A 21,547-nucleotide genomic window follows, 5' to 3' on the forward strand; every position below is an offset into this window, starting at 1 on the left:
TGCTTTTAACTGAGTTTTAAGTCATTGAGAAAGGGCATGCATTCTTGGCTCCCCCTTTTCCCTAATATTTCCTTTAGTCCACTGCCTCCTGATACATGACTACATCACCTGCCTGGCTCGAAAGTCATCTGAGTATGCTGTCTCTGAATGGAAGAGTTTATTTAACCAATAGAAGAAGACTATAATTGAAAATAAGGGTCTGGTTTCTTAAATATTTGTTTTTTTTTTTTTCAAATGACTTTTTCCATAGGAGGTACTAAGGAAAGAGATTGGAAGACTAGAACAATTCTTTCAAGACATCAATAGCTGTCATCTTCCTCTGAACCCTGCACTACGTATAAAAGGGATTAATCGTGATGTAAGTCAACTTAGTAGATAAATTGAATATTTCTGTTTTGTGTTGTTTAGTTTACCATATATTTTTTGGAATGACATAAAGAATTCATAAATTGACATTACAATTATTTTAAAGAAAAAATAATTGAATCCAATCCACACTGTGTGTGTGCTTGCTCTATTTGACACACTATGACCAGTTGGGATCTCCTTGGCCTTGTATGATTTGTTGTTTTGTTTTCATTTTTTAAGAAAAATTAAGAAAGGTACTTCTCTTACTGAATTGATTTAATTCATTTAAAGTGGTTGATTTGGTGATCCCCATGCATGGACCATTCCCTATTTCCCTTTGAGTCATTAAGGGATGGACCAGCTGGGAAAGTTGGTTATAATTTCATGCTTTATTTAGACTATGCATATGGTCATGTATAGTACACTAACGTTAATTATTAACTACATGACATCCATTTTTATTCAATTTAAAATTAACTGGTACCCATATGTCAGTATGCCATACACTTGTGATTTTACTCATATCTGGAAAGCATTTCCTAGTTACTGTCAGATTGACAACCTCCTAAGCTTTCTCTTCCTAATCCTCTGTCATGTGGTACATCCTCCATCACTGTACTTATTTTTCCTTCTTTCCTGTAAAGTTTTACTTCCTCCTTCTCAAAAACCAGAGACTAGAAAGACACTAATAAAGAAATTATTGATAAGTGAGATTTCAAAGTGAAGAGGTTAAGGAATCATGCATTCACAATGAATAATTTTTAAGGGAAATCATCAGTCAAGAAAATAAACAAAATAATTAGAGAAGAATTAGACTATTGCTAGTATAAATGCAAACAGGTTTGCTAAAAACTTGATACCAACATCTTCTTGCCTCTGTCACTACCAAGATATCCTACAAATTTTCCTGATATGCTTATGAACATATTTTGAAAAATAAAAATAAGGCATTAAATTCCATACACTGAGACATAGATACCTGGACTAAATTCAAAATCATCACACATTCTTTAAATTTATTTGACTTTTTAATCATTAGTAGTGTTTACTAATGCCAAAGATAAATACTCAGCATTTCAAGGAAGAAATAACAGGGCTCACAAGGTCCAGTATTGGTTTTTGCTTTTTCTTTCTAAGATTTGTGTGTCTGAATGTGTGTATGTTTTAAGGAGTAGAGTGATTTGTTTTTTCAATTAAAATTACACGTGAGTTTCAACTTGTTTGTGACTTGAGGGTGGAGGGTATTAATGCTATGGGGAGCCTCTTGAGTGTTCCAGGTAAGCTGGCTGGGCCAAGAGTCACCATCCTGAAAGCCACCATCCCTTACTCTGTGGCTAGGACCACACTCTTTCCCTGCAGCACCTTACAGCTGGCAGGGCTTACCTGAGGCTCAGAAGTTGCCCCACACAGAGCCATTTCCTGGCACCAGGTGCTCTGACCTGCTGTGCCAGCACAGACTCTACACTTGTGGGAACAGCAATAAATAGACATTGGGGGATACACTGTCCTATGACACATTTTAATATGCCCTTCAATCCTCCTGAAGAATGAGATGAAAAAACTTACAGTTCTCAGTTCTGATAGAAAATTTATCGACTATCAGAGAATCCACACTCATAAGAATGCTTATGACTGCAATGAACACAGCAAGGCCTTCCATCAGAGTAAACATCTTATTCAACTCTTATCATGTTGACTCTGGGAAATCCATACCCAAACCAGAGAAAAGCCTTTTGAATGCACCATGACAAAGCATTCTGGGTGAATAAAAGTCTTATTTTATGTTAGAAACTCAAATAGGCAAAAAGCTCTACAAATGCAATAAGCATGGAAAACTTGTGATCAAAACTCTCACCCCATTATACAGCAGAGAATTCACCCTGGTGAGAAACCCTTTGAATGCCATTAAGTATCGAAGGCCTTCAAGTATAGTTAGAGTACATTGGAGAACCTATTCTGAGGAGGAGACTTAGGAGTGCACCAAATAGGAAAGCCAGATGACTGTGTGAGCCTTTATAGTCATTATAGCCCTCAGCTTGCAATGTACTGAAGGGTCACACTAAAGAGAGGTCCCAACAGTGCAGTAAGCATGGCAGTCTCCAGTAGGGGTCTTGTCACCACCAGGCAATTCTCAGACCTGGCTCATCCCAATCCTTAAAACATGGTTTTCAAAGGCAGAAGGCAAGGGTTGGGTTTGAGTGAAGCCTACTTTGTAAGAATTCTCAAATTTGTTTCTCCCAGGAACCACTAATCGCAATGGACAATTTCCTATTTCCCATGAGTTATTTAGAGATATACCAAGTGGGAGAGTTGAGGATAACTTAATACAGTCTTCCTCCACTTGGGATTCCTCCACTGTTGGAAAAGCAAAAACTAGCCATTTCATTTAGTTATAGGTTTCCCTTTTTTTTTTTCAACTGTTTTAAGATGTATATCAAATCTCTTTCTCTATTGCAGTTTTTCTATTTTATCATTTTTATAAAATAGTTCTGTAAAACTGATGCACTCTTTCCTGTCTCTCGACTGTAGCTATCCCAATCCAATTTTTAAATTCTGCTCTGATACAGTTTCTCATTGCTTGTCTTTCCCTACTTAGAACTCCTTTTTTGGTTTATTTTGTTTAGCCTATTTGCTAAGCTAATGTTCCTCACAGTCTTCAAGATCCAGGTCACCTTGGAAATACCTTCTTCTTCAAATGCTTTTTCATTCAACTGTAATAAATTGCCTTATGAAATATTTTCATTTAATGCATATGTATATCCTTTTATATCAATATGGAAAGCTTTTTGAGGGTGAATATGATGCTTTTTTCTGTAAGAGTATAAGTAATTGTTGGTGCATATTAGTTGTTAAATGTATAATACTTTTGATATGACCCTCAAAAAATAGTATACATGTGCAAACCAAGGATGAAACAATGAAAACAGAATTGCTGTAGATGATATAGTTAAGAAGAGGAGGGCTAAGCCCTGACTCAGTTTCCCTTTCACTTTTGTCTACCCCTAGACTTGGAATTCCTGAAAGAGATCCCCCCAAATTGGAGTAAAGGGTTTGAAAATTCCTAATCTAGACTCACTTTTTGCCTCATATGGAATTTCTGAACTCTATTCCATGACAGGATCATGTGGTCCCTAATTAATTGATTCTCATAGCCCGAAATTCATGTTTAACAAGCAGTCTCACCCATGGAACTCAAAAACTCAAAATTGATTCACTAAGCAAGGGGTTATACTTTCTCAGGGATTAGGTTAGATTTAGGTTGAGAAGAAAGTTAAGCAATAGATCCTTTCCTCTGAGTTTATATCTATGTCAGATATCTTAAAGATAATGACATTTGAACTGATCCTTCAATGTGTATTGATGTCGTATTTTACTAAGTTGATAAATTGAAAGCATCAAATCCCTTTCCTTGCTTTTGTATTGATTTAACTCTTCACTTTCAACATGAACTCCTAGGAGTCCAAACACAAACAACCTTTCAACACTCAAACAACTGTAATAAAATGAAAGGAAAATCCTCAATAAGAAGAATGTAAAGTAATCAATATTGTAAGGCAGAAAATGAAAATTCAAAATGTAACTGAAAGAAATGAGGAAAACAAATATGTGTTATGCTGTCAATCATAAACAAAATGTTCATTAACAAATGGGAAAGAAATGTATTTTTCTTTCAAAGTATCTGACTAGTGACAGGCACAGTGAGGGTATTTTATATCAACTAGCTCATATATTACAAAAATGTGGGAGATAAGCATTGTCATCTCCATTTTTACAGTGGAATACAAACACATTTAGTAACTTACTTGAAGTCACACAAATAATGAGTTACAGAGCTCAGATTTGAATTCAAGTCTTTCTTAACTCTGTATCTGTGTTTCCTTAAAGTGTGCTGTAGGACAGAAATAATTTTGTTTATAGCAGCACAATTCACAATAGCTAAACTGTGGAACCAACCTAGATGTCCTTCATTAGATGAATGGATAAAGAAAATGTGATATATATACACAATGAAATATTATTCAGCATTAAAAGAGAATAAAATAATGGCATTTGCAGGTAAATGGATGGAGTTGGAGAATATAATGCTAAGTGAAGTCAGCCAATCCCCCAAAAAACAAATGCTTAATTTTTTCTCTGATTTAAGGCTGCTGATTCATAATGGTGGGGTGGAGTGGGGATGGGGACATGGGATAATGGGAGAATTTGATGAACTCTAGATGGGGCAAAGGGTTTGAAAAGGAGAGGAAGGAAAGATGGTAGAATGAAATGGACATCATTACCCTAAGTACATGTATGAAGACAGGAATGGTGTGACTCTACTTTGTGTATAACCAGAGATATGAAAAATTGTACTCTATATGTGTAATATGAATTGTAATGCATTCTGCTGTCATATATAACCAATTAAAATTTTAAAAATCAAAAAATATAGCAATTTTAACATTTACCTATTAACCAACTAGTACAAACACAATACCTACATACTTCCTAGTTTACTTAAACCTTAAATATAACACTATTGATGCTCAGTGAAGAAAAACTGTAGTTGAAGATTTACAACCTGCTGAAAATATGGCTTCTCAGTTTCAAACTGAAATAACAACAACAACAACAACAACAAAGAAATGTATTAGGGTTGGGGATGTGGCTCAAGCGGTAACTCGCTCACCTGGCATGCACGGGGCGCTGGGTTCGATCCTCTGCACCACATAAAATAAAATAAAGATGTTGTGTCCACTGAAAACTGAAAAATAAATATTAAAAAACTTAAAAAAGAAATGTATTAAAATTTAAAAGTACTTGATTAGTGTCAGGCACGGTGTAAGGTATTTTATATGCATTAGCTCATATATCTGTATGTATGAGATACAAAAGTATGTTCCAAGACCCCCAGTGAATGCCTGAACTCACAGATGTATTAAACCCTACATATACTATACTTTCTCTTATACTTACCTATGAAAAAGTTTAATCTGTAAATGAGGCATAATAAGAGATTAATAACAATAACTAATAATAAAATAGAACAATCATAACAATACGCTGTAATAAAACTGCCAGCATCAATACACTGTAATAGAATTGCCAGCATCACCACTTACATATATTGGGGTAATTAATAAACAAAATGAGGGTTACTTGAACACAAGCACTGTCTATACTGCAAAGGTCGATTTAAAAAATCAAACAGGCTACTAACTAACTAACAGGCAGGTAGCATATACAATGGGAATGTACTGCAAAAATGAATGTATGTGAATCATTCACATACTGGGAATGATGGAGTGGCATGATGTAAGATTTCATCCCACTACTCTGAATGGTATGTAGTTTCAAACTTAAAAATATTTCTTTCTGGAATGTGTCCTTTTAATATTTTCAGACCATGGTTAACTAAAGGTAACTGAAGCTGCAAAATGCAAAACTTTATAGAAAAGTGGACTGCTATAAAGGAATCGATTGTTAGACTAAAGTTTGCTTGTTTTTAATAAATATGTTTCTCTATTCCAAAGTGTAAAAATTACTTATTTGTGTTTTATTTGTTCTTATACTAAATAATGCAGAGGATTATGATTACAGGAAAGATGATTATGTTTGCTTTATTCCACTCACCATTTTTCTCTTCTTGTCTTCCTATAGGCATGTTCATATTTCACATCTAATGCTCTGCCATTGAAGATTACTTTCATCAATGCTAATCCAATGGGCAATAACATCAGCATTATTTTCAAGGTACTGCACCCCTTCCAAAACATCAAATTGATTCTATAAGCAGAACTATTGATTTATTACTCACAAAAAGAAATGATTACAGCTATTTTCCTCTGGCAACAACAGAGATTTCTCAATTATTTTAGATTCTGCCTTTTTACAAAATTATAATACATGCCAAAGTATGATTGGCAATAAATCAAATATTACTGGCTCAAAGCCAGAGAACTTTCAGTGCAGAACTTAAGAATATACTTTAATAAATGAAAGTATGTGATTACTTTTTAGGTGCACAGAAAGTGGAGTATATGGTTAGCCCTTAAGAGGAAAGTTTTCTTTTGGCCTTGACACTGAATTAGAATCACAATTAGTGGTAACACAAATGATGTCAATTAATTTAACATATGATTTTTATCTGAAAGTACTTGCTTGTTTTAATAAATTGGATCATTTTATTTTTTGCAAATACAAAGGAAGTAGGTACAGGTTCAGTTCTCATCATAAATGCCATAGGGAAAAAAAGAATAAAAGGGAGTACCAGAGTTATAGACTGGTAGGAAAGAAGGACTAACGAGAAAGCTGTTAGGTAACAAGTAAGACTGCCAATCATCCAGCTAATTTAGTCAATTATTCAACAAGGTCTCAGAGTGAATCTTTGGTGGATTCTGACTGTCTATTTTTAAGAATGAGGATTATCATGCCTACATTTCTGCTTTGACCTTTGTAACCTCAATTGTTTGTGGGTCTCAACGCTGTATTTTCAGAAAGGAAAAAACTCCACAAACTCCCATCTTGTCAAGATTTTCTGTGTATCATTTAGAAAACATTTTCAGAATCAAACTGTTTATTTCTTTGAGAGCATGGTACTATCCTTCCCCTTTGGACATACTGCAATTCCTTCACCTTTGCTGGAAAAATCACCCCTTCATCATTTCTTATTATTATCAAAGATAGCTCTCTCCAAAAACTAACTGCCTTATAGCAAGAGAAATCATTGACACAATCTGCTGAATCATGCGTGTACTATTTACTAAGTCAAAAACACTTCGTTTTCTGACTGTGTATCAGTGCATAAGCTTATGCATTACCAGATGATCTTCACTTAGAAACAGATCTCTTGGTGAAATTTGAAATTTGGGTAAACATCTGTTCACCCTCTCTTCACTAGACTTTGAATCTTAGAAATCACACACAGATAATAAATGGAAATATTATTATCAGGAACAACATTCCAAGCAGCCCTTCTAATTTGGTGGCTTCTGCAATCATGTTAAGGGAAGTTTTTGTTTTCTTTGATATTCTATCAGAAACATAAGGTACTTTTAGTGCTAATAAAACACGTGAAAACAGTCTAAGTCAGGCTGGAAATGTATCCAGGAAAAGAAATGACATATACCATATTTGAATGCTTTTAATGGAACTCAAGGAGAAACTCAGAGTCTATAATTTTGTTTCTAACAGGCTGGAGATGATCTTCGCCAGGATATGCTTGTTCTGCAGATTATTCAAGTGATGGACAACATTTGGCTGCAGGAGGGCCTAGATATGCAAATGATCATTTATAGATGTCTATCCACAGGAAAAAACCAAGGTCAGTATAGATTAAAAAATGAGTCAACTTACATTATTCATCTCACACATTCACTGATAATATGCCACAAAACTTTCTACAGCTTTCATTTTAGACTACAAATTCAAAAATCCAAAGAACTATACAAATTCTTCGTTTCTAAAAGAATTTTCTCTGGAGGCTGAGGCAGGCAGATTGCAAATTTAAAGCCAGCCATAGCAACTTGACAAGGCTTTAAGCAATTTAGCAAGACCCTTTGTCGAAATAAAAAACAAAAAAGGCTGGGGATGTAGCTCAGTGGTAAAGTACCCCTGGGTTTAATCCCCAGTATCCCCCCCAAAAAAAGAAGAAATTTCAAAACTGATAAGCCAAAATTTATATAAAGCGTAACATGCTTTTAAATAGTAATTGGACCTTTTCAAATCCAAATGTTAATTGTGATGTTCTTTTTAGTGTTTTAAGAAGTTGGCTATAGCTGGGCACAGTGGCACATGCCTGTAATCCCAGCGTATCAGGAGGCTGAAGCAGGAGGATCTTGAGTTCAAAATCAGCCTCAGCAAAAGTGAGGCACTAAGCAACTCAGTGAGACCCTGTCTTTAACACAAAACAAGGCTGGGGATATGGCTCAGTGGTCATGTGCCCCTGAGTTTAATCACTGGTACCAAAAGAAGAAAACATTTAGCTACACTATGAACTCATTTTTTTCTTATTTCCTTAGGTAATATAGATGCTTCTTGACTTAGAATGGAGTTATGCACTGATAAAGCCATCATAAGGTGAAAGTGTAGTGTGTCAAAAATGCATTTAACACACCTAACCTACCAAATATACTTCATCAGCACAATGCACCACAGAGTATCTGTTGTACATCTTTGTGATTATGTGGCTGACTGGGAGTTATGTCTCACTGTCTCTGCCCAGCATCACAAGAGAGTACTGTACTATATATAGCTAACCCAGGAAAAGACCAAAATTGAAAATTGGAAGTAATGTTTTCTACTGAATGCATATAACTTTTGCACCATTGTAAATTAGGTAAATCTAAGTCAAATCATCATAAGTCAGGTACCATCTGTAATAGAAAAGTCTACTCATTCTAAACAAACACAGTTACTACCTTAATGTTAACATAAATTTTATATATTTAGAACAGAACTGAAAATTCTAATTTCTAAGACTTTTGAGAAGATATAATATCAACTCAAAAATGGTCACACATGCAAACTGTGAACACTTTTTGCTTTTCCTTTATAAAAGCCAATAAATTAATAAGGAAACATAGTTTCATTTTCAGTGAAATAATGTACACCCAAATTATGACCAAAGCATCAGATGAAAGTTGTTCTTAGTTACAATCATGCTAAATTGAAGAAACAATTCCTAATATATCATAATCACTTTTACATAAGAACACGGCCATTTAGAATTCATTATAAGCTGTATGAATTATAACAGATACATACATGTGTGTAAACAGAAGGCTGAAACCATATCCCTGCACAAGGGACCTACTCTGTGTAGTTAATTTTTTAAAATTCAAACAGAGCTACAGTTTAAACCTGTCAATCAACCCCAAAGAGCTACCACTGCCTTATTCCTCAGTTCCTGAGGGCTCACCAACAGACTCAAGGTCAACTGTGACTTGAGACTTGAATACGAAGGATAGAAGGGCCTTCAAGCTACCTTTACTTGCAACCCAATACCTCAAAGTGGCTCAATAATAAGTCATACCACCAAATTATTTTGATTCTGATAGTAGAACTCTTGTTTCCATGCCCAATGTCCCAACTCTGGACCCATTCTAAAGCTTTAGTTCAAAAAAATTTTTTTTATTGTTACTGTGAGATTGTTATTTCTTAAGTTTTGACCTCCCTTTTCTCACATCAGGGACCTAATTCTTTCATATCCTAATATTCTAAAGAAGTAAAAATAAAGCCAAATGAGCCAGGCTGAGCTTTTTAATGTAACCCAGATCACCTTTCCTTAATAAATCACTGATCCCAATGGAATTCTTCAATTCCATCCACTCAGATCTGTTTATAATCACAGAATGTAATTGTGACAAAAACCTCTTCAAGTTTATAAAAGGATTCAGCAAAATATTACTGTAGACTTGCCCAAAGTTGGGCATAAAACAAACAAGCCCCCCCACCTTCTACTGACAAGCTTCTATGAATATCAGATTGTATAGGACATGACACCAATAAAACACTTCTTGAAGAAAAATAGAGATTAAAACAAATGTCATTTTTAGAAGATTAGGTTATGTTCTTCGTCAGGTTCCAAGATTGATATTGAGTATGTGCTGTTCAAAAAATATTTAATTTTTAAAACTCAATCATCTCTCTATTTGTACAGTTATATCTGTGTCCCTGGTCCCTCTGGGCATTTGAGTTTGCAGCTCTTACACTTGTGCAGATTATGGAAATGAGAACTCTGTATTTTAATTTCTTTCAATGATTTTATTTATAAAACTCTGCACTGAGGGGTATTTTGGGACATTTGTCTTGGGAGAATTTTAAGCACTGAGTTTTAATTGCTATTCTGTATACACTGAAAATTAGAAGCCTTGAAAATATTTACATGCTAATAACCTCTGGTGCACAATGCAGAAAACCTTGGCCACTGGAGCAAAGGTCCTACTTAAGTTCAATCAACACATGCTTCCCTTAAAAAATTCCTTCTTATAGTTTCTCTCTAATGTGAACTGGAAAGGAAGGAGCAGGTGGCTTCCATGTGTTTACTGAAAATATTCTCTTTCCTAGCAGAAATGTAACATTTAACTGTTATTAATATGAACATTGACTTTTATAATATATTTTAAATGTTGTTTATGGAGATTTGCATTGGGTTCACTTAAGGCAGAAATATTTTGGTCATATAAGCTCAAATGTCCTCCCTTACAGGGCAATGGGTGTCCCAGTCATGACACCTAATCTTCTCTTCTGTTGATTCAGTGGGGACTCTGAGAGATCGCCTAGATTGGCTCTCTACCATAATTCTACAAAAAATATTGAAATTGTTTTGATAGATCTGATCCAACTCCAACTGATCCCTGGGATTTAGGTACAATTACAAGGAGCCCATCCAGATAGGCTTCTGCAAAAGAGAAGTCTTTGAAAGGAAAAGGGTAATCCAAATAGTTCTGACAACTATTGTTGCGGTTACATAGATCAAGACATATTTTCTAAATCTCCCTCATCCTGGGAAGAAAGAACCATTTCCTTAATCTCTTTTTTCTAATCCACCAGGACTGATACAGATGGTGCCTGATGCTATCACCCTGGCAAAGATCCATCGCCATTCTGGGCTAATAGGACCCCTGAAAGAAAACACCATCAAAAAGTGGTTCAGCCAGCACAACCACTTAAAGGCCGATTATGACAAGGTCTGTCCTGCTGCAACTAATTTTAAGTAATGTGCTTAAATAAAAATATGCTTTGGTTCATTAGGTATTCAGATTCATGGGAAAGTAAATTAAGTACACCTTGAGTTCTAATTCCCTCATCATCAGTCTCATAATAATGACACAGTTTAAATGACATATTAACGAGATAAAACATTTCTATGTTTGGTTTTCATTCTCAGTGAAATTCCTAGCCATTAATAAAACATCTCTTTGCTCAGCTGCCTCTCTTACAACAATTTCACCCAAGATGATGGCCCCTTGAAACTACCTCCTTCAAGTAATTTCCACTGTTTGTACACAATCTCTAATTTCTATAAATAACCACGCCTCCTTTGCTAGATACTTCCTTACTTGCTCTGCTTTTCTATCATTCTTGTGATGGTTTGTAGAATGCATAATTGTGTGTGTGTGTGTGTGTGTGTGTGTGTACTTTACAAAATGTACTGCAAACATTTTGCTCCCAGTTTATAGTACTTTGACACCTGGTCTATAATGTACAGTTGTGCAGTTTCTGCTCTATACTAGGCTCCTGAATGAAAGTTGAGTGTGACTAGAGTCAGGCCTAGTTCTACTTACCAACTCATGAACTTGTACAATTTGGTAACCCAGAGCACTAATTGACCTAAAATTGTAATACCGGCCAATGTTAATTTGGTCAGAACTGCCCTGGGCACTGACATCCTCTCATTCTGGGAGACTTTTCAGTTCTGGGCAAACAGGGATGATTGCTCACTCTATCCAGCATGGGCCATGCTAAGGAGACTGAGGAATTCCTCTGTTCCATACCACAATGAACTTGAAGGGAAGCAAAAAGCAGGGTTTTAGGTGCCAAATAACAAATAATGAGATGAGATTATCTTAAAATATGCCTTTTAACTATTCCTAAAATTTTAACTTGATTTTTGCACACACAGCTCTCATCAATGCTCTGAAGTGTATCCACATACATTTGCTTTACACAACTACCATGTAGAGGACATATGTTACTATCTTCATTTTGTAGGTGAAGAAATTCTAGACAGACAAATAATTGACTTGATCAGGCACTTGAGAGCCCTGGAACTAAGCAATCCAAGTGTCCTGGCATGTATTTCAGTGTCACAGACTTCCACTCCAGCAAGTTGTCCATGCTATTCTGGGATACTTGTAACCTTTACACAACCAACCCCTCATGGTCACACAAAGTTGATGAACGTGATGCATGTTCCTAAGACCATTTTTTTTTGGGGGGGGGACTATTTTTGGAAAGAAACCTCTAATTATTAAAGAAGCATAAGCCATAATTAATTTAGTGGTAATCTGCTTCTAGCCACACAGACATTCACTAATGTATATTGTACTGAAATACTTTCAGACATTAACTGGATAACCTAAGGGTAAACAAAATGTTACCAGTATCTCAATATAGGTTTCCTGTATCCCCAAAATTCAAATATTTAAAAATGGTATTTAAAATATTTTAAATGTTGCCTCTGTGGAAAGACAGTGTTGGTCCATGTTGGTTTTTCTTCTTTTATTTTGAAAAAAAAAATCATTCAATATTGTATAGTTGAGGCATCAAAAAAAAAGGAAAAGAAAAGAAAGAAAGAAATCCTCTCCAGTAAGCTAAGAAAATTAACTCCATGTGAATGAGACACTTTTTCCCAATTTCCATGAAAAAGAATGCTTATTGTGTGTGTGTGTGTGTGTGTGTGTGTGCCTTACAAAATGTACTGCAAACATTTTGCTCCCACTTTATATCACTTTGAAACCTGGTCTATAATGTACAATTGTGCAGTTTCTGCCCTATACTGGGCTCCTGAATAAAGGTTGAGTTGTGACTAGAGTCATATCTTCTATGTCATATCAAAAATCAGCCACTTATCCAGGCCCTTCTCTCTGCTAAGATACAGAAATTGTTCTCCATTGCTTTTCTCATTTATTTTTTACCATTATCTCTGAGGCTAACGCATTTTCTCACTTTTTTTTCTATTTTTGTGTTATTGTTTCTCAATTCATTAGGCCTTGAGGAACTTTTTCTATTCCTGCGCTGGCTGGTGTGTGGTAACGTTCATCCTGGGAGTCTGTGACCGTCACAATGATAATATCATGCTGATAAAGTCAGGCCACATGTTTCATATTGACTTTGGAAAATTTTTAGGTCATGCACAAACATTTGGAGGGATAAAAAGGTCAGTGCACAAATGTTTATTATAAAAATTAAGCAATGTCCTAAGTACCATATAACATGATAGCATAAAAACTCTGAAGATGACTTGCTTCCCATCTCTCAAATCCCCCAAGGCAAAGTAAATGTGACTATATACCTAAGAAGAATGAGGAGCAAATTTTTGTTAATGAAACAAATTGAGTTTTTGCAAATTGTTAGTGGAACTTAATAAAATCATGCTAAGTGAAATAAGCCAGACTCAGAAAGTCAAGGGTTGAATGTTTTTTCTCATTTGTGGAAGCTAAAAAGATAAAACAAATAATAATAATAAGTGATTTCACAAGAACAGAAAAGAGATCAGTAGACTACAAGTGGAAGACAAAGGGAGGAGAGGAAGAAAAGGGAAATAATTAGGAAATTATGCTATGTGCATGTATGAATATATCACAATGCATTCCAATTTTATATGAAACTGAAAATAAATAGAAAGAAGACTTATAGAATAGAGGGAGGGTATGGGAAAGAGAAAGGAGGGGTCCAAAAGAAAAAGTACTGGGGATTGAAATGGAGCAAACTATATTACATCCATTTATGAATATATCACAATAAACCCCACTATTATGTCTAACTATCCTGCACTAATTTTAAAAAGTAGAAAAGAAAAAGTTAATAGACTAGCTCAGCCTTCCCCCATGAGATACTAATCCCATCCCAGCTTGAGTTATTTGAAGTTATAGTTGTGTTTTCCTGTAGACCTTGAATAGACAGTGAAACCCGAGTTGATGCGCTCATACATCTGGTATATAGTCCAAAGCATCACCACTGTTCTATCGTAAAACTAGCACACCTTCCACACTGAATTAGCCTTGAATCATTCCACAAATGTAGAATGAGTACCTACCATTCAAGGGCATTGAGCATACAACAACAAACAAAGCAGATGCCAACTCTGACTTCTTTGTAGTAGGGTGGACAGACAACAAATAAATAAGTGAAGAAATAATATTAGGAACTGAGAACTTCCATTAGCAAACTAAAGCAGAGAAATGGTGTAGAAAATGACTGGGGCAGGGATACTATTCTAAAGAGGCCTCTTAGAGAAGACAAAGAGCTGGGTAATGAGTGGTCACCTGGTGGAGATCCATGAGAAGAGTGTTCCAGGATGGGAGATCACACAGGACAGCCCTTCTCAGTTGAGTTCTCCAGAAACCTAGAAATCCTGTCTCCATGCTTACACCAACTCTGAGGTTGTCTTAAACTTTCTGACTTCTGTGAGAGAAAAAAAAACACATCTCACTTATGAATGTGAAGGATTTCACATCCTGTGCGTAAACAAACAATCCCTTCTTAAGCTTTAATTGTGAGATTAAATAGGATTTACACCAGCAGATTAAATCAAAGGGCAGTTCAGCCCCAGCATTACTTAATGATTCTGGATAAAATTTGGCTAATCCCTACAGTGGAAATAAGAAATTCCTTCAGCCTTCTGATGCCGGTTGGCTTTCTTTTGAAGTACTACTTAATCATTTTCTTTATTTCTTTATTTTCTCTCGCAAAGATACAAATTGAGTAGTTAGCAATTAATGCATCCACAATTTCCACTCATTTCTCTGGTGACAATAATTTATATATAGTAATTATGAATATATCACATTGCATAAAAGATATTATTGCATAAAAGATATTATTGTAGCAGCAAACTATATTTTAACTCAATAATTCCTTCATGGTGATTTTTTTTTCTTATAGAACAGGCAATATTAGGAAAATCAGTTATTAGTGACATTTATTGCTTTTCTCATTCATTGTTTGAAACTCTTATTTTTAGTTTATCTTTCCAGTCCATATGAACTTTCACAATGGTAATGCTAACCTTCCATTAAGTCTTTCTAGTAACTTTCTTTCTAAATACTTTTAAGGGCAGCATGAGACCTGGTTAAACATGGCCACTTTGGAGCAGACTATGTTTTTTTGAATTCCATGCTACCACAGGGTCACCGTATGATCTTGACTCCCCTATGCCTTAGTTTTCATATTGATAAAACAGATTTTTGTTTGAAGATTAAGAGAATTGGTATATGGAAAGTGCTTTAAGAGTACCTAACACTGAGTGAGGGCTTTATACATGTTTGTTGTCGTTAATTGTAAGTGTTCTAAATGAAGTGACAAGAAATAAGATCACATCTCTGGGTGATAGCTTCTTTTGTTTAAAGGGATCTAAATATCTGATTTGGTTGTCTTTTAAAATCTGTACATTGAAATTCATACTTTAACTATTAGTCACAAATCAGAGCCTTTTTTCCTAAGAGAAAAAGTAGACCAGTTATTAAAAATTTACACTTCATCACAGGACATAAATCCACTTAACAGAGATGAAAACTCATCCCAGAATTCAACAAAATAAAATCTAATCTCCATCCTTTTCCTACTAAAATATGTATACAAAATGATCAATACGTTCAATGTCAGTCTTCTTACAACATAGTTTAAGCCTTTTCAATTTTATCCCAATAGATCACCAATCATCTAATATAATTAATCTCAGCCTTTTCATCTAGATACTATTCACAGAAATTCCCTATATCTACAGTAATTTTGACATTATTTTCACTAATTACCACTGATGTAATTCTTTTAAGTTTAATTTTGAATTTGGGTATAATAATACTTAAATTCTTAATCTTCTCAATTTGAAACCATCTTCTTTTAAAAATAAACTTTCTTAACATATGAAAAAATTAATTTTATTCTACTTCAGTCATTCTGGTTCAGCACAGAAAACAATAGTCTCCCACATGTTATGATTTCTTAAATGAAATTAGATGGGTCTCATTGGTTTGTTAATCGTGATTGTTTACTAAGAATCACTGTGGTCCTTCTCACTCAAAGCAGACCTTAGCACTATGAGTCATCCAGTACACTTTGTAATGTCTCACCACCTGTGAATGTCTTTAAAGATATCTTTATATCTTAAGCATCTAGTACAGAAGAGGTTCAATTATGGTTGATGGAAAGATCACTCCAAAAGTGTCATCAAATTTACTTCCCTTGACTTCAGAAAGTTTTTCTAAATAAAACATTATTCAGGACGTGCCATATTCTGTTGCCATAACTGGAAATTCACTGCAGAACTTTTTGACCTAAAGGTCATTCCATATTTGGGAGTCTGGGGAAGGAGACCCAGAGTTCCTATAGAGTGTCACAAAGATAGTCCCTGGCAAGCTCCACACCTCATATGAATGGAGCACTCTCCAGGGACAAGTCTGTCATTCCCACCTTCTCACCATTCCCCCTCTACTATTTCACCTTATCATCCCACTGTTTTATGTTTCCTTTGAATAGCCCCATTATATTTACCTGACCATGGTAAATTTAAACAGTTTCTCTGTTAAGAAACATTAATATTCTTCAAGAAGAGAACTTATAGGTTTTCATATGGAAAAGGTGAAGAAGAGTTTGAAAGAGAATACAAGGAAAGGAAAGAAGGAAGAAAGGAAAGAGAACAACTTAAACAGTGTAAGGATTCTGTCTTCCTGTGCTCAGTTAGCCTACACCCCAGAGAGAAAAGAGCAAGGGTCAGACGGTGAGCCTGTACAGCTGGTTTAAGGTAACATATGCCTGTCACTATAAGCATTTCATAGCCCTGACTCTAAATTTAGTCTTCAAAGAAAACTACAAATGTTTCCTAAATGTGAGTCTACTACAGGAACTTCATCACTAAAGAATCAGTGCTCTGCTTTTATTGCTGGGAAAACTACCCATGGGGTTAAACTCAGTAAGAAACAGTATGCCCACTTCAAGCCCGACACATAAATTTTGGTCAATGCATCTTTGTAACTTTACAGGTGACTTCAATGTTTTCAGAGGTAATATGGCTATTCTTGGTTTTCACCTCCTACCTAATTTCAGATCATACCCCTACTTAAAATATGACACGACAAATAGCTCTTCACCCAAGTATTATAGTGCTGATAAGCTTTTTCTCACATCCATTCTGACTTCTGTTCCAAGCATATGACCTCAATTCACCCTCAACTCAAGCTCAAGGGGAACATACATAGCAATTTGAAGGATGTAAGCCATCTCTTCCTGCCCAGTGGTGAAATCCTACTCCACTATAAAATCAGACCCAGTATATTAGACTTCTGTAGAGAAGTAGGACTGATAATCTTGAAGAGGGAGCTATTCTTCAAATAAGAGGGATAATATACTTGAGTCAGTATCAGAAGTTATTAAGCAGTTAAAGATCAGTCTAACTTAGGGACACACAGTGAATTTACAAAAGAGGCCAGACTAGAGGAGGTGGGGGAAAGTTTTACATTTTAAAAATTATTGGTGAGACTCCCCTTAGTTAATAATTGCTTGGAGCTTGGAGATCTCACAGGACGTTAAATGTTCTTTCTGTAATAGTAACATGCACCCTTATGTTCTCATTATATTGTACATGTGAGGTTTCTTGCATTGCCTAATTATACAAGGTTCTATCCTATCCAATGGAGATTGCGAGTTTGCCTTCTCAATTAACTCATGGATATTAGATCAGAGACTTGTGTTCTTTCTGTTGGGCAGCAAAATTTGCTCTTTAAAATGTAGGTCGTGTGTGATATCAAGAAAAGGGTAAGCTTAAACATCCCCCAATGCACTCTAGTCATTTATTTCTATGTTAATATCACTCACCATTATGCATATCTACAACTTTTAGAGATCTTTAAAACAATATATTTTCTTTTACTATGGTATTTCCTGATGACAAAAACATTTGAAATTTATGAAATTAATACAAATAATTTTAATAATAACAACAAAATATGCCTCTTCACTGAGTTCCACATTTTAGTTCAGGGTACAAATACATCATTGAAGCATGTGTCTATCTTTTTTTTTTAAAGATTTTTATCACTTGCTCCACAAAAAGAAGAAATATCTGTGTGCATAGAGTCCAATAGAAAGATTCTACTATCATAAATTCTTGCTAGAATTCTCTTTCCTTTCCCCTCTTCATATCCCTGCCACCATCACCAACATTGAAGCAGATGGCTCCTCCCAAATTGCCAAGGCTGTGATGCAGATCATTCCTGAGCTGGCACAAAGCAAGTGTTCTGTAGTGTGGTGCCACATCAAGTGTGGGGATCAGACTCTAATGGAAATAGTCAAAAATACCTTTTAAATCATCATATAGCAATAGCTCTATTCAAACAGAAGCTCTTCAAGGCAGGTGCTCTTGCATTCTCTCTTTTACAATTGAAGGCAGAGAGAAGTTTCAGTTATTGTAACTTGTTCAAGGTCATAAGTCATAGGTGATAGAATCATGGGAATTTGCCATGATAGTGTCATTTCTCCATGATCCCAATACAGCCTGTTCTCTCCAGCACTGGCACAGATGGCTGCTTCTTTAGTTAGTACCAAATGATATAGCTATCTCACATTTATGGCCCTGATGTATACTAAATTCATATCTTTAAAACCTACAACCAAATGTCTTGCAAGATGTTTGCACTGCAAAAGGCATGCAAAAACTAAGACTAAGTGTGAAGGTAGCAGGGCAGCTCTCTCATCTACAGGCATTTTCTCTTTGAGTGAAAAGGCAGGGAGAAATGTGAAACTGTCTTAAAAAATGTTTTTAAATGACTAGTAGGCATAGCAAAGCTAATATGAGTTAAATACCTATGATATGTGATTATAATTTCAGAGCACATCCACATCTATTCTATTAAGCTTAGCGTAGTCAAAGACCACCCTGCACTACCGGGACCAAGCGCAGTGGTATTATCTAGACTGCATAATTCACATTTGAGGAAGTTGCTTCTGGGAACTATTGTACCTTAAATAGCTTATGTGTGCGATACTTAAAAATGGAACATCATTTTCTGAGTATGTGCATATTTGTTTAAGGAACAATTCAGTAAATGAAAGGCTTTCATTGTGAAAATATAAGCACCTCAGATATTTCAGAGTGAATTCATTGCAATTAGCATGGCTTGTCCATTCCCTCAATAATGTATTTTACAGTAAGACCATTTCCATTGTGGGGGCTAGCAACAGGGGGAAGACTTCAAGAGCAAGTATAACATAAACAGGACTTAAATCAGTGGGGAAAGGGGAAAACACAGCCTTCAATGGAGCATCTTGTGAATGTCAATGTGGACACCTAAGAGGATTGGGGGCCACAGCAACCCACTGCTCACTCTGCTACATGGCAGCAGTCAGTGTCAAACTGCTGAGCCAACAAGTCGTCACCATTTTCAAATGGATCATCCTGCTGGCCCTGTGATGGCACTGAAGTTCTGTGGCCACCTTCCCACTCTCCACAACAATCTGTACTTTATCTTTTCAAGATGAACATCAGATCCCTCACAAACAATTCTCTAAAGAGATGAACGTACCTCCTACTTTATTGAGAAAATAAAACCATCATAACCAATCCTGCTCTTCTACCCAATGTAAAATCACAGATTTACATTTGTACCCAAACTTCTGGCTTTCTCTTATAAAACCAGATTTTTTTCTTTCTTTCTAAAGCCAAGAGATGCTTTGGAGCCACTTTCCTCCCTGCTTTGGGTGAACATTGTACTATCAATAATTCATTTCTTTCCTTCCATATTATCTTTTCCCTTTGTAATAATCTTTTAAGATAAACTTATCTCCTCAAAGTTTAAATAATTTTGTCTCCAAACCCCCAGGCTTCATAGTGTTCTGCTCAACTTCACAAACTTCCTGAACACCTTGTTCATAAACTTGACCTCCATTTCCTCACCTCCCATCCAAACCAGAGCTACTTCAATCTGGATTTATTCTTCATAAATTGTTAAGATCTGCAATGACCTCCTTAGTGCTAAATCCAGCAATACTCCTTCCTCATTTCACCTGACTTATCCGCAGGTTCTAACAGTGTTGACTCCTTCCTCAGAATCTCTCTTCACTTGCTCTCTGCAGTGCTTCCTCACCTGCTAGATTTTCTCATCTTTTCAAATCCAATTCAAGATGATTTTCTTTTCTCATGCTGTGAAACGTTTGATCCCCTAGGACCCCCTGAGCCCTCATCTCTTATCACTTTATGGTTTCTGGAAACTAGTATCATCTATAAACAAGGCTTCTCTTCATGTCCATATCCAGATAACTCCTAAAACTTTTATCTTCTGAGATCATTATAGATTCACATGTAGTTGTAAGAAACAATACATACAGAACCATATACCCCTGATCATTTTCCCCCAGTGATACCATCTCATAACAGTTACCACAACCAGGCTACTGGGGCTATTTTAGTCAAGTTACAGAGCAGTTTTGTCCCCACCAGGATCCCACATGTCACCCTCATGTACCCTCACCTAGCTCGTTCACACTCTCTGCCCCTCTACCCTCATCCCCTGGCAACCACCAATCTACTTTCCATTTCTAAATAATTTTGTCATTTCAAGAATGTTGCATAGGGCTAGGGTTATAGTTCAGTGGTAGAGTGCTTGCCTGGCATGTGGAGGCACCGGGTTTGAATCTCAGCACCGCATATCAATGAATGAATGAATTAATAGGTCCATTGACAACTAAAAGAAATAGTTAAAAAATGTTGCATAAATGGAACCATATAGAAATATAACGTTTGGAGATTGGCTTTTCATGCAGCATAGTTTGTAGATTAATTCAAGCTGTTATATTTTTAAAGCTATGTCCCTATTCTGACAAATAATATTCTATTATATGGGTATTCCACGGTCTGTTTAGACATTCATCTGCTGAAGGACATCTGAGGTACTCTAGGTTTCTGGTTATTATGAATAAAACTGCTATGAGCAATTCATGTATGGATTTCATTAACAAATATTTTCATTTCTCTAAGATAAATGCTCAAAAGTATAATTGTTGGTAGTTACATATTGCTTTGGATTTTAAGAAACTGCCAAGTGGTTTTCCAGAATGGCTGTACAAATCTCAAATTTTCACCTGCAAAGTACAAGTGACAGATTCTCCACATCCTTACAAGCATTTGATATTGTCCTTTTTTTAAATTTAGCCCTTCTGATGGTATGTGGTGATATCTCATTGTAGGTTAATCTGCGTTTCCCTGTGACTAAAGATATTGAACATCTTTTCATTGTAAATATTTCCCACCTACACATCCTCTCTCATGAAATATCCCTCAGGTCTTTTGCCAGTTTCTACTTGTATTGTTTGATTTTTTTTTACCATTAAATTTTGAGAGTTTTAAAAATATATTCCAAATACTAGTACTTTGCTGCCCAGTTTTTAAACATCATCTTCCAGTCACTTAACATTGTTTTTCACAGAACAAAAGTTTTTAATTAAATTATTTGCCTAGTCTTAGATCCCAAAGGATTTCCCTTGTGTTTTTTCATAAAAGTTT

The 21,547-nt window shown here is 35.6% G+C and overlaps 1 protein-coding gene across 3 annotated transcripts in view; it reads left to right on the forward strand.

Annotated features, from left to right (window-relative positions):
• Pik3c2g (phosphatidylinositol-4-phosphate 3-kinase catalytic subunit type 2 gamma) overlaps nt 1-21,547 on the forward strand; it is a 385,322-nt gene that overhangs the window by 253,558 nt on the left and 110,217 nt on the right. For all 3 annotated transcript variants that reach the window (XM_058576231.1, XM_058576230.1, XM_058576232.1), the window contains 5 exons: nt 251-358; nt 5,989-6,081; nt 7,522-7,651; nt 10,882-11,018; nt 13,041-13,210. In XM_058576231.1, coding sequence (XP_058432214.1) covers nt 251-358; nt 5,989-6,081; nt 7,522-7,651; nt 10,882-11,018; nt 13,041-13,210 — 638 coding nt within the window. The remainder of the gene's footprint in view (nt 1-250; nt 359-5,988; nt 6,082-7,521; nt 7,652-10,881; nt 11,019-13,040; nt 13,211-21,547) is intronic.

The sequence above is a fragment of the Marmota monax genome, unplaced genomic scaffold (genome assembly GCF_021218885.2).
Source record: "Marmota monax isolate L192 unplaced genomic scaffold, Marmota_monax_Labrador192_F-V1.1 WCK01_AAM20220418_F8-fsc00012, whole genome shotgun sequence".
NCBI lineage: Eukaryota > Metazoa > Chordata > Mammalia > Rodentia > Sciuridae > Marmota > Marmota monax.